General features: G+C 44.1%; 3 protein-coding genes across 3 annotated transcripts; 2 read left to right on the forward strand and 1 right to left on the reverse strand.

Moving 5' to 3' along the window:
• The first annotated feature begins 224 nt into the window (after positions 1-224).
• On the forward strand, positions 225-4,858 carry LOC139648607 (E3 ubiquitin/ISG15 ligase TRIM25-like). Its single transcript, XM_071524783.1, has 6 exons — positions 225-833; positions 922-1,017; positions 1,733-1,978; positions 2,110-2,263; positions 2,382-2,447; positions 3,847-4,858. Exons 1-6 carry the CDS (start codon positions 246-248, stop codon positions 4,371-4,373), a joined length of 1,677 nt encoding a protein of 558 aa, XP_071380884.1. The 5' UTR covers positions 225-245; the 3' UTR covers positions 4,374-4,858.
• A 405-nt stretch (positions 4,859-5,263) lies between these two features.
• Positions 5,264-10,703, reverse strand: LOC139648597 (solute carrier family 15 member 5-like). Its single transcript, XM_071524769.1, has 10 exons — positions 10,637-10,703; positions 9,301-9,696; positions 8,347-8,569; positions 7,330-7,499; positions 6,977-7,197; positions 6,670-6,856; positions 6,275-6,463; positions 6,027-6,158; positions 5,764-5,872; positions 5,264-5,405 (listed from the first exon to the last, which is right to left on the reverse strand). Exons 1-10 carry the CDS (start codon positions 10,701-10,703, stop codon positions 5,264-5,266), a joined length of 1,836 nt encoding a protein of 611 aa, XP_071380870.1.
• Positions 10,704-11,066: 363 nt separating this feature from the next.
• On the forward strand, positions 11,067-13,948 carry LOC139648615 (coiled-coil domain-containing protein 34-like). The gene is made up of 7 exons (XM_071524791.1): positions 11,067-11,100; positions 11,439-11,732; positions 11,988-12,123; positions 12,314-12,421; positions 12,593-12,751; positions 12,882-13,011; positions 13,291-13,948. Exons 2-7 carry the CDS (start codon positions 11,449-11,451, stop codon positions 13,494-13,496), a joined length of 1,023 nt encoding a protein of 340 aa, XP_071380892.1. The 5' UTR covers positions 11,067-11,100; positions 11,439-11,448; the 3' UTR covers positions 13,497-13,948.
• Positions 13,949-14,226: the final 278 nt, after the last annotated feature.

Raw genomic sequence — 14,226 nt, forward strand, 5'->3', positions numbered from 1 at the left:
TCTTTTTTTTCCTTTTTCCTTTCTCCCTCCCCCAATTCACAACGCTCTCAAAGCCTCATGTCACAGAACGTTAAATCCCCATGCGGTGAAAACCAATGTATTTCAAGCATACCAAATATTCAAACCATATCGCACTGACACGGACCAAAACATGCCAATGTGAGCGCGCTCTCAGTCACAGAGAAAAGCCCCTCCTCCCTGATAGAAACTGAAAGTAGCCTAAACTGTTCAGTCGCAAAGTAAAAATGGCAGAACATCAGGAGCTGTTCGACTGCTCCATCTGTTTACATCTGCTAAAGGATCCAGTGACGACGGCCTGCGGACACAGTTACTGTATGGACTGTATCAACAGATTCTGGGACCAGTATGAGAGGCAGAAAGCAGGGTACAGCTGCCCCCAGTGCAGGCAGACCTTCAGACCCAGGCCGAGGCTGAAGAGGAACACGCTGCTGACCGACCTGCTGGACAAACACAAGGCGGCAAGTAAAGACAACACCCACCCAGGTGCTGCTGGCGACCGCTGCGCTTCACCTGGAGATGTGGGGTGCGACGCCTGCACCGACAGTAAGCGGCCGGCCGTCATGTTCTGCCTGGTGTGCATGGCCGCGTACTGCGAGACACACCTGACCCCTCACTTTGAGGTGCCGCCTCTGAAGAAACACAAGCTCGTGCAAGCCTCCGAGAAAGTCCGCGAGAGCATCTGCCGCCGTCACGACAAGCTGCTGGAGATTTACTGCCGCACAGACCAGCAGTGCATTTGCCTGATGTGTACCGTGGACCAACACCGAGGCCATGACACTGTGCCAGCGGCAGCAGAGAGGGCCGAGAGGCAGGTTAGCTGAGCTGTTGGGAAATCATTTGTTTACGGTCCTTTTGCTTTGACCGAGGCTGTGATAAGCTGTTGTATTTGTGTTTGAACAGAGGCACCTGGAGAGGACCAAACAGGAGGTTGAGCACAGAGCGCTGGACTCAGAGAGGGAAATAGAGGAAGTGACACAGACTGCAGACTCCATGAGGGTGAGGGGTCATCCCTGAACTTTAGTGGCTCTCCTCCTTTGGGCCTTTATCAATACATTGTGTTATGAACTGAAAAATAAAATGAATGTTAATATCACGTGAGAATCAAACTCCCTAATTGGAGTTAGCTGTTGTCCCGGTGAACAAAGGCGCCCCTAATAAGAAGAAAAGGTTGTGACAATAAAGTTTGTAAGGCAACATGTTTTTGAGGGATTATTTCCTAGCAGAGACTTCCAGGACTTCCACTTCTTCCTGTAGGTGTCATGTGATTGAGTAAGCAGAGCATAACATAATACACACGATATGAAAACATGTAACTGGAGCACAATGAAATGTCAAAACAGAAACTTTTGCAAAATGGCTTCTTCTGAAGGCAGGAAAACATCCTGATATCTCTAACTCTGCTGCCTGTGTATAGACTCCACCAGGAATGATGTGAAGGAGAGGGGCAGCCTAGACCATTGGCACAAACTTAAAAGAAATTCTCTTTTAAAATTATCCTTTAATTTCAAGCTAGGTTTGACACTGTAAAGGTTGTATTTTAAAATGGAAAACAAGTAAATGTAAAAAAAAAAAAAAAAAAAAAAAAAATCTAATTACATATGTAAATGATTTGGGGGAAATATAAACTAGACTAGTACAGGAGTCAATTGTCTGTAACTCTAAATGTCATTGTTGGAGAGAACAAGACTAATTGAAATGTTTCTCCTACCAGGCTGCCGCGTGGGAGACGCTGGACGACTTTGAGCGAGTGTGTATGGAGCACATCTGCTCATACGTCCGCTCCGTGGAGAGGAGGTGCTCCGAGATGAGACAGAAAGTTGGAGAGACGGAGAAGGCGGCAGTGGATCGCACCAACGCTCTGTTGGGGAAGCTGAGGTGTGAAGTGTCTGAGCTGAGGAGGAGAGAGGCTCAGCTTAACCAGCTGTCGCTAACGGAGGATCCCATCCAGTTTCTTCGGGTGATGACATACTTCGCCACTCTTTCATTTCAGATTTGCCGCCTGATTTTGTGTGTAAATTGAGAAATGTGTTTGTTAGTCCCACCTGTCTTTGTCTGTCTCTTAATATACGTTTTGTTTACCTTATGCAGAGTTTCCAGGCCGTCGCTGACCTCCCTGCATCCACAACTTCACCCAAAAGCCATGAAATGCTGACGCAGTTTGTCACTGCGCAGAAATCTAAACTGGAAAAAATGTGCAAAGAAGAAAAGAATGAAATAATGAGCGTTCTTGAGAAAAACATGCGTATGTATGATCAGTGCAATTTCTAAACTGTATAAGTGGGAAGACAAGAAACAAACCATATGTTGTTTTATAGAGAGAATGATGAGTGTGACATTTGTTTTTTTTCTTGTTCCCATAGTGTCAAAAACTCCTATGCTGCAGGAGAAAACAACTTCCAGGACATATCTTTTGACTAAATATAAAAGTAAGCATTATGTTAATGAACTTTGCACAAATAGCAGCAACACACACACACACACACACACACACACACACCCATACACAGTAGTCGATTTGTACACAAATTTCAAGTGGGATGGTGGGGTCTTATGAAAGACAAACAATTTGATAGTGGCGAAGTCAGCGTGGAGGTTGGGGGACCAGCTGTTTACCCTTTTGTTTATATTGCAACAACACAAAGGTAATTCTATATTCAAAAGACATGCAAGTTAGGGATGTTAAGTATCAGATACTCCTGCCAATGCCCTTAATAAAGGCACTGTTCTCTGGGAGCGGCACTGTGGCTGCCCACTGCTTTTAAGTAGTTAGGATGGGTCAAATACAGATAATACAATCAAGTGTAACTTAACATAACTTAATACTCATGGCACTTTTATCTTATCCAAACTTCAAATTTATAGTTATCAAACCTCTACTCATGCTCACTTTGTCATCCTCTCCTGCTTGTTTTGCCTCTACCGCATCGTCTAAAACATCAACCTGAACCTGGTGTGTGTGTGTGTGTGTGTGTGTGTGTGTGTGTGTGTGTGTGTGTGTGTGTGTGTGTGTGTGTGTGTGTGTGTGTGTGTGTGTTACATTTGTTTCAGCCGTAGCAGTTATCCGTATCCTTGACCACCATAGATTACCACCCAAAGCAGTAAATTATGAGCCACTGTACAAATTCGGCACATACTACAGTAAACGCCTTTGTGCTCTCCTATTTTAAATTTTATTTGGGCTTACGTGGGAACGACACACAAAGGGCTTCCTCTCTTTGATGGTTATTACCTGCCACTTCAACAACAAAATTCAAACTAGGTTAATCTTCACCATTTATTTTGTTTCCTGGCAACATCCCGTTGAGGATGATGTAGCCTAATGGTTTTTTTTTATTATATAATTGTATATAATTTTGGTGTTAAAATGTCAACTAACTATCTAATCTCTGTTTAATCTCTGTTTCTCTTTTGCCCCACTTCAAACAGTGTAGGCTAAATTATAGAAAATAATCATTGTGACTCCTGACGTTTCCCACACCTGTAGTTTTCTTCTTTTTGAAGAAGTCCCGCAGATCTACCTGCCCACCAGCCCATAGCCAAAATAATATCCTCAAGGTGTCATAGCCGCGTTGCAGGTTTTGCTGTGCCATCAACCAATAAAAAGACATGCAATAATAAGTGGCTCACACATTTCTTGATTAAATGATATCTTTGTGCCATAAAGAGGGATGAAAGGGGGATGGCAGTGTTACAAAGGGGATGGTTTTTGACTATTTTTATTTCAAGGGGGATGGCATCCCCTCACATCCCTCCTCAAATCGACTACTGCCCATACACTCACGCACATGAACACAGGCTAAATTAATGTTTTATCTTGCTCCACAGACCTCAAACTGGAGGTGGATCCCAACACAGTGGCTGCATGTCTGTACTTGTCAGACAGAAACAGAGAGATATCATGGAGTGACAGGGACCAGGCTCACCCCAATCACCCCGACAGGTTCACCTACTACCACCAGGCGCTGTGCACAGACGGCCTGACCGGCGACCGCTACTGGGAGGTGGAGTGGGACGGCGGCATCGTCGAAGTGGCCGTTGCATACAAAGGCATCAGCAGGAAAGGCTCAGGGAACGACTGCTGTTTTGGGCACAACGATCTGTCTTGGAGTTTAGTCTGCTCTCCATCCGGCTGCACGTTTTGGCACAACAACATTCACAAAGCCAAAATTCCTCCGCCGCTCTTCCCAAGAGTCGGAGTGTACCTTGACTACTGTGCAGGAATCCTGTGCTTCTACAGTGTCTCTGACAGTGAGTTTACACGCCTGCACCAAGTCCAAACCAGATTCACTGAGCCTCTCTACCCCGGGTTCTGTGTTGATTTGGGTGCAACACTGAAAATATGCAAACTGTAAATCAATGCACAGTAATACATGTTGGTTGCAGAACTCGCCTATGGGGCCATGTGTTTCTATATAGATTTATAATGCAGGGATAAAAAGAAAGGTAAAAGAATGAGAGGAATATGAAGATGGATTTGAAAAGTGCAGTGCTTGTATGCATAGGTAAATGCAATAATTCACAGACATAACTACTGAGGTGCAAGTGTTACTTTTATAAAGCACTTTTTGCTGGTGTAGGTCAAACTTTCTAAGGGCTTCTCTTTTTACTTTTTATTTACTGAATTTCTTATTTTGAATGTAAATGTGAAGCCAAGAGGAATCACTTGCAGTCCATTTGGGCATATTTCTCTTAAATTATGCTACGTACCATATAAAAAGACGTTCAACTGCTACTTACCATTTATGTTACTTATCAGCTTTTCAGGAATCTCTTGTCAAATGATTTGTTGATTAGCACTTTCAAGTTCATATGAGATTATTGGTATTCTTCATGTAATTTCAGTGAAATTATCAGCATTGTTACTTTGCTTGTGCACTCAAATAAAGAACATTACCATAGCAATGTTATGTCTTTATTGTTTATTTGATTTCATTCGATACTGTTTACATTTTTAAAGGTTCTAAATAATTCACTCACACCACAGAAGCAGTGGCCTATGTTCAGGCATTCAAAATTTAAAGTAATGTTTCCTTGAAAGTGCTGGTGACATAAAATAAAAGTTTGGTATTTGTACAAATCAGTTTGTAACATCATATTTGTAAAAGCAAACAAAACCAACAATTTACATCCTACACACTTCATTCATTCAGTTTCGCCCAACATTCCCAAAGTTACAGATATTTACATCGCAGCAGCAACAGGTGTAGCGCCAGCGCCACCAAGTGCAGAGGTCATGATGAGGTCACAGGATGGATTCAATGGAGGCGTGAGTGTAGGAGCGATCCACAGTGTCGTAGAAGCGCAGACAGGCTTTGTACCGCAGCAGCTTCTCAGCCAGAGGGCTGCTGCTCAGGCCTCGGCCCTGCACACTCAGGTCTGTGTACCTGCACAGCATCAGGACGGACAGAAAAGACACTTCAGGCCAATAACAATATGTGTTCATTATACTTTTGTTGTTTGTATGTAATGTTGATTTTGTTTTATTTGCTAATACTTATTCCTGTTGAAAACAGTTTTACTCCTCTGCTTTGCCACCACATGTCAGTGTACCATAGACACAACAGCAATTCACCTACTGCTGAACATACACAAGCAATACCAGTGGACTGTATGCACATGAGTCACACAGTCTAATCCATATAAATACATCATGCTATTCAGTAGTGCAATCAGACAATAGTTGGATCTACTTCTAACCTTAATTTCAATTTATTGTCCATGTAGTTAGAGGTAATTCTGTACCTGTAAGATATCCTCCAACACACAAGGGTATTTATAGCCATCAGCATGGCTAGGAAGAAGAAAAATCTCTCCAGATTCCCATCATGGAGTACATTTGGGTAGAAGTTACCTGTAATCAGGAATGACATCAGGACATCCACATCTCATACTATTAATGATATAAAATAACATTTTATTACACTGAAAATCGTTAAGCTTTTTATCATACTCCACTTCCACGATCATTTATTAATGAAAGGAAAGCATGCAATATTATTTCTAACCTCCAGAGAGCAAGTACACCAGCTGAGTGAAGAAGGCCCCGAGGAAGCAGCCCCCTCCGTAGGACAGAGTGAGGAAGTGCAGGGAGATCCCTCTGATGTGGCTGGGGGTCAGTTGGAAAGAAATGAGAGAACCTGCCAGTTCAGGGGCGATAAGGACAGAAGAGAGCAGTGCAAAGTAAATATCTCTCGTTTCATAATAGCAACTCTTTCCCGCTGCATTTCTGAGGTTCGCCCTCTCTTTCACTCACACGCCGGGGTGACGAGGGCCTCGGCGACACCCAGGAGGATGTACTGAGGCGCCAGCTGGAAGCACGGCATGGACGACACCTGCAGGACCTTCCCGGACAGCGTCTGCTCCACCAGGGGGTGGGCCTTCCTCCACAGCTCCGACAGGCCCGCCACCAGCACTGACAGGGCCGCGAACGCATGTCCCAGGGCTGGAAGGGGGAGGACAGACAAGGAGGGGTGATGAGAGAGAGGGCTGCAGGAGGGGGGGGGGGGTGTGAGGAAGTGTAGTTACAGAAGGGAACGGGGGAGGATGAGAAAGGTAGAGGAGACAAGAGAGATGCATGGAGGTTTAGGTGAAGACGTAAAAAAAAGCTGCGTGCGGGAGTGCGCCATGAGTGCGTACGGAAATACTCACCGATGACTTTGGCGGGCGCCGGAGGGGTTTTGTCCATGGAGAGGCAGCAGGTGGTCGCACACTCTATCAGCGGGGCCAGGAGCAGCAGAGGCAGGATGCTGATCACATTCATGGCACCGATGGGCAGGAGGAAGTCGGTCAGGTGAAGGTTAGAGTTCATCGTCTGAATGTAGTAACCTGAGGGAATCTGTGGGAAACGTCACAAGGTACGGATTTGAGGATAAGCGGCGGAATCTGGAAGTTTGAATAGTGAAAGTGGTTCTTTTTATTTCTTATGTATAACCCTGTTGTTTCCCCATGGACCTGCCTGTGTGATGCAGGCTCTGTACAGCAGCTGCAGCCCGTACAGAGGGAAGAGCCTGGCCAGGACCTTCACGTTCTCCACGTGCGTCTCGCTGTAACGCCCGCCGTTGTTCTCCTTGGCCCGGTCCAGCCAAGACGCCACATCCCCGCTCAAGTGGCGATAGTGGAGGCAGCACATTTTGAGGGAGTTCAGGAAAACTCCCAGCGTGGTCAGTAAGGAACCAGCTGTGACAGAAGGAAGAAGGAAGGAATGGTGTGAGCCTGCAGAATTTGACTTAAGTTATAAGTTATATATATTATATAATAAGTTTGATTGAAAACTGTTTCGGAGTCTCTTTCTCTTTCTGTGTATGTTACCTTTCTTGGGTTTGAAGGTGAGTTTGTTGCGCACCATGTGTATGGCGAGGAGAGCCAGCAGTACAGAGGTGAAGGGGATGAGGAAGCCCAGGTTCTTAGCCACTGACTGCTGGATGTAAGCAATGCCCAGAAACACAATAGTAGAGTTCAGGTTGACCAACCAGTAGAACCTGAGGGGAATGGAAAAATTATTACAGTATTTCTTAACTTTAATGAAAGGTATTTTAGGGCTTTTTAGAATAAAGTGGCAGAGTCCAGGGGTTTGTTTGAGATATAGGGGAATACTTTATATTATACTCTATATTTAATAATAAATATATTTGGACTGACCTGGACTTGTCAGAAACCAAGAGATATCATGAGGGAGAAGGTTCAGCCTCCTCCTCACCATAAAGATATGATTAAGTACTATGTCTGTATTGAGCACAGAGGTGGCGGTCTCATACAGGGGAATTTGAAGGAAAGTGTTGAATCAGGAATGTTGTTGTTGACTACAACAACCCAGACAAGTCTGGGCAGCACATTTTGGCACAGTAACCAGCTAAACTAGCTGTCCTTGTTTTTTCACAATTGGAATTCAGACCAGAGTGCAAGGACCCTTTGTTCCTCCAGTTTCCAATCACCCCTGATTTTGTGTTGATTTTTAAAAATGTAAAATACACAAAGTTTAAAATTTATGGAAGAGGATTAGGACCACATAAAAAATGTATTTGATTTCAGAGGTTAATCTCAGAATTTCACGTGGCCCTAATCCTCTTCTGCACAATTTTAGGACCCAATGGAATTGTTTTTTTAATATATATAATTTTATGTCTGACTGATAGCATGATTGCAGATGTTAGAAAATGATTTACAAATAAATGGGAAATCGTACAGTAATATTTTTTTTCTGGAAACATACCACCAAGCAGAATGATTGAACTGCAAAGCACAGTTGCTAGAAAGACTCTTTCATTATGATGAGGAGACCGGCTGACAGACCTAATTGCCCTGCATGCGGACGCCAACACCACCCACCAGTTGAAGAAGGACAGGAGCTGGTGCTGGTTATAGCCCTGCAGGCTGTAGGCACCCATGGGACACAGGATGGCCCGGATACCGCCGATGCCCAGCGCAGCAGCCAGGAGGCCCGTGTAGAAGAGGATCTGCTGCTCCCGAGGCTCCAGCTGGTGGGTCATGTGATGAGTGTCGATGTAGAAATCCTCGAACGGGAACGCCACCACAGGCAGCATGGCTGTTCCTGGAGAGTAAAGTGACAGGTGAGGGTCGTGGCGTCAGGCTGCAGCTGATTTCAAACACGGGTGTGACTCGGACTGCTCAGTGCAGAGTCATGACTGAGCACTGAAACAGGATTACTGACAGTTTAGGCTTTCTTGGACTGAGCTCACACTAAAGTGGTGAAACGTGAAGCTGTGATGCCAACACCCCATGATTCAGAGTGAATAACCCAACAGATGATTTTGCATCTCTCTTGCTCATCTCTCATCTTCAGATAGCTATCTTTTTTTTTTAAAGTGGCAGATTTGACCCACTCCAAAGTACTAAAATAAACACCAATGAACAGTTCTTTCACGTTAACACTAGAAAGACCAGTGGATTTTTGGGGGTCTTAGAGATGGCCAACAAGTATTTAAGCAAAGGGGGTAAATAAGAACTACTGTTTCCTTGTGTGCTTTTGAAAATATATCAACACTGGATTGTACAGAAATTGGGTCTAGGGAAAGTGATGGAGGGACATTTTGAAAACTTTAAAAATTCAAAACAGATGTCAGTTGACCACAGCTTGACCACAGCTTGGCCTTTCTAGTGTTAATCCTTACTGTAAAAGTAAACAGAAAAAAAAGAAAAATACTGTTTCTGGTATGACATTGTTTTTCAGTCTAGCAATATTGTTCCAACATTTTCACATTAGATAGAAACTGCTATATTACACAGGAAACATGTATGAAATTTGAACCCATTGTGTCTTACCAAAGAAGTGAAGGAAAGCACACAGGTAGAGCACCTTGGTCCTTCCTAAGCAGGTTTCTGCAAACCACCCAACCAGAACAGGAGTGAGGGTGCTGGCTCCTATGAAGCACAGGTTGACGGTAGCAGCCAGGTAATTGTCGTAGCCCAACTTCACAGTGCAGAACAGGATCATGTTACACACGATCCCAAAGAAAGTGAACCTCTCACACAGCTCCACGAGGAGGACGCAGATGATGACTTGGAGCTTCTTGCGGGACTTCCGTGGCCCGTCCTGTGGGGGCCGCCGGTCCGGACGAGGGGTCTTGGAGAGCCGACGCTGTTGGCTCCGGCCCTCAGGCAGTTTCTGGAGGTCTCCTGCCACCATGCCACCTGGCCAGCTGGCTGGCTGCTGGGCTCCTGGGTTGGAGGGATATGGCTGAGAACGGGCCACACAGAGCTCTGAATGGGAACTCCTGTCCTTGTGGGATAGGACCGGCTGAGGCCAGGGCAGGAATCCCACACCCTAGTGTGAGGGCAGCGTAACCGGGCTGGAGACACGGGTGATCAAAGGGTCTGACACACCTATCTGCTTAACTGCACGTGCCAGTTGCTGTTGATCCTGAGGTGGCTTGATAATGTGATGCCTGTGGGTCAGATATGAGATACCTCATAAGGAGCTGACACATGTAAAAGATGCAAACCCTAGTGCATCCGGCATAGGAGTGATGGATGGGAGCTATTTAGAGAGTGTCCCAGAAATATTTACTGAATGACCAACAAGATACAGACAGGTAGTTGTTTTGTCCTAGTTGATTTTTATGGAGTTAACCTAGTTTTGTGCACAGTTAGCATTCAAGTGAAGAAAAAGGCTCTGGCTAGTGTAGTAACATCAAAAATCCTGTTCATCTGAAACTGAGAGACATTGTTTGCAGTGGGCCCAGTCACAGATTAAACTATATAATATATAATAATTTATAAAAACACACATTCTTGCCTAAGCAGTGGGCTATGGTATTTAAAAAAAACACAACAACTATTTTAATTACAGCCAAAGGTTATTACAAACACTCACAAAATGTTGCGCCCCTTTGTGAAAGCAGTCCTCCAATGTGGAAGCTCATTTTGACTCGCCTTGAGGAGGTGCAGCTAATTAGACTGATACTGTGAAGTGTGAGTGAGACAGAGTGCATGAGGCTAACCACAGCTGGTCAGGGATAGGACAAGACCGCCAACAACTGCCTCTTACTCATACAGCCAGTAAACTGACTGTCTGAATACTGAGAAAAATGTCTTAAGGAATTTAGATGACTCAACCGTGATATTACGTTATTGTTTTTTGCGCATATCCCCCTCTCACCGGAGGAATCAGAGCACATGGTCAGCCAGGTGTGGAGCACCTTATCAGTACTGACACCTACTGGCATGTTTGCCAAAGTTGAGAGAGACAGGAAAGATTGGAGAGAGGGGGATTACACGAGGAAGTCTTATTCTTATTTAAGCTGGCGGAACACAGCCGATGACATGCGACAAAGATCCTGGGCCTGATATTCGGACGGGAGGACAGACTCAAGCCCCCCTTATAAATAATATCACCATGGGTTGCAAAGGTGAAAACCTATTTGATTTGGAACATAAATGTTGATAAGACAATGTAAAAATGTGAAAAGCTGGCAGATACAGACTGAAGTACGGGGCGGAAAGCATCGACGATCGCTATGGTTACAGAAACAGCGTCGCTTTAAGCGTGGGGGCGTGGTGTATCATGGGAAAAAGTTGTTTGCAATCACTTCCAGCGTTGGGAACGAAGAGGAGAACACACGGGTAATAAATACTTTTCTTCAAACAACACTTAGTTAACTAAATGTTGATAGTTCTTGTCAAAGTTAGACATTGCGCACATACATTGTGGACTCGACAGTTAGCGTTCAACGTTTGCCAACATAAACACGGTGGATAAGCTTTTCTCTGCTAATGTTAGTTAGCCTCCTAGCTAACATGGAAAACAAGGACTATGTAACGTAGGTTGCAACTGCTGACATTGTTTCCACGGAGATTCAACATTAGCTAGTTAGCTATAACATGACTTACTCACTTGTACAACTTAAAAACACATAACGCGTACAAAAGTTTCACTTATTTCGACTTTGTGTGTTTTGCAGCAAAGTAGTCATGTCTGCAAGGAAGATGCCAAGCTCTCCTGCTTCCGCGTCCAAGGGTTTCAGCTCGACCCCCCTGAAGTACAGCAGCGGGAAAGACCTGCACAGATCCAGGAGTGTGGACGATGAATGCGTCTTATCCGACGACGAAGACGACACATTTTCCCTCCTCTCTCCCATCTACCATGACAGTTTTGATAGTGATGAAGACCTGGATGCTGCAGCTCAGCAGCTGCCCCGGTCAGAAACCTCACCCAGTCAGAGTGATGAGGCCAGACTCAGCATTTCACCTGTCAGGTATTGTGCAGGTTATTGGTCTAATAGTGGGAAGATCAAGGCTCGGTGGTTTAGAGTTTGGGTTGTTGCAAAAGTGACTGTTTAATTTTAGAACCCACTTATAACTTACTTTCCAGAGTCAGGGGGCATTGCAATAGTTCTTGTCAATTTTGATTCAAACAAGTTGAATGTAAATGTAGGCCTAGTAATAAACTGTGAATTGAAAAAGGAGGTATTTGCATAACATCTATAATTTTTCATGTGGTTGTGTTTCAGATGTGAGCTGCCCAAAACACAGCTGGTGCCAGCAGCTGAGGAGCCGGCAGCCTCACCTACGCTCAGCGCATGGGAAATGTGGCTGGTGAACAAAGCCAAAGACGACCGCCTCAAATTGGAAAAGAAAGTAGAGGAGGTAAATCCCATATTTTCTGGCACTATTTCACCACAACAAACAGTCCTTTCCTTTGGGGCCAACATTTGTTTCATTTTTTTTCTCCATGCTTTTAAAATCAACTCATTCTCTGTCAAACCATCCTCATCATTCTTCCTGACTGAATCCAGTCTGAATCTTTGACTAGAACATTTTATATCTTGTGAATTAGGAGCGCCTGCTGAAGGAGAAAAAAGAACAGCAAGAGAGAGCGCAGGAACAGAAGAAGATCGTCATGGAGGAGAAGATCCAAGACTGGCTAAAGATGAAGAGAGAACAGGTGGAAAACAGCTTCTTCTTACATAATGAAATCACAGAAGGCATTGTAGCAGATTCAGTAATTTCATAAGCATCTTAACATAATGCGCATGTATACAGTAATACTACTGGTAGATATCCATTGTTGCCATTTCTATAAAATGTTTTATGTCGTTTTCTTTCCAAACTGCAGGAGAAGCAACAGCAACTGGTAAAGCAGAGCAAAGAACAGCAGGAGATACAGAGGCAGCAAGTGAAACAGAGGGAGACTGAACAGAAAGCACAGGAGAAGTACAAAGAATGGATGCGGAAGAAGAACCAAGAAAAAATGGAGAAGGAACGGAAGGAGAAAGTAACGTGGTTATTTTTGGACAATTATTACAGTTTTTATTGAATGATTCTGAATCTTTATGCCATGTTGATATGTTATTGACGGTAATGAGCCGCCAGTCTGAGCTCCTAACATTCTGTTGTTGTGACAGGAGGCGGCTGTCCGGAGAGAGGAGCAGGAGAAGGAGCGCCGAAAGAGGGCAGAGGAGAAGTTTAAGGAATGGCTGACACATGCCAATGAAAAAAGCAGGGACAGTCCCAAGTCACTTTGCTACCCAAGAAGTAAGATCAGTTTGATATTCTGGGAATTAGTAACTATGCATCATCAATCTTTTGGAAATGTTTTCACCATGCATACATGAAATAGGTTTTTTGGAGAAACAGACACCATACAAATGATAACATCTATGTATGACGCTTAATGATATATTATACTAGGAATGATGGCAGAGTAAAAAACCTTTTCTCAAGCTGCGTTAAATGTGATTGTAGCATATCGGTGTCACTGGCCTTGCTGATATTATTTGTATATGTGAAATATATTGGATTATCTTCCTCCAGGTCCCTACGACAAAGCCTACCCATCACCCAGCTTTTGCAACCCCATCCCATGGAAGCCGATCCACGTCCCTCCTGCGGAAACACCACAGAAGAACACTTCTCGCAGGAAACCGCAGAAACAGACGAAATGCCAACAAAGCCCCAGCGTCGCTTTTAGACTAAGAAACACTGCTTTAAGTGCAGTGCAGTTGCAGCAGAGGAGATGATGCACAGCAGGCAGAGCTCTTTGACTGTGACACTTTAGTTATGGCACCAAGGTGAGGCTCCATCAAGACTCACTTCATCAACGCTTCTCATGAATTTAGACTCTGCCGGATCATAGAGGCATTTCTATTATAACTAGCGGGGCACTCGGAGAGCGCAGGCCTCCGCCAAGGTTCGTGCTATTATTGCTTGTTCATGAGTCGGATCCGGATCCGCTCCAAAATTTAATGGGTTCTTCCTTGGCCCATGCTACACCCTTCCATGAAGTTTCATGAAAATCGGGTCAGTAGTTTTTCCGTAATCCTGCTAACAGTCAAGGACAAGGACATGCTGCCATGTCTAGATTTTCTTTATTGTATTTGGTGACTGTGTTCACTGCAGTGATTTAGTAATGTACTACTTCAAATTTGTGTTTGTATATAAGGATATGTACATGTTAGGGGTTTAGAATTTTTGCATGATTTTGACAAAAATATTTAGAATTTGTTCTTCCATATCATTATAACCTTTAGCCTACATTTTGGCATAGCGATATGTTAATAAGTTTGGCATAGTGATATGTTAATTTTTATCCTGTAAATTGAATCAATTTGTCATGAGGATAAATGGGCTGCAGTCCAAACAGTTTTGTTTTCTCTTTCTTTGCTCTTATCTTATTTGTAACACCAATAAGTGATCAACAAAACCACATTTCACAGCAGTTAAAGGCACTGAATGCACACTCACACACAC

Source organism: Centroberyx affinis, unplaced genomic scaffold (assembly GCF_046629955.1).
Source record: "Centroberyx affinis isolate AG114_WGS23_722 - 3 ecotype Tasmania unplaced genomic scaffold, CSIRO-AGI_Caff_v1 ptg001232l_1, whole genome shotgun sequence".
NCBI classification, from domain to species: Eukaryota; Metazoa; Chordata; class Actinopteri; order Beryciformes; family Berycidae; genus Centroberyx; species Centroberyx affinis.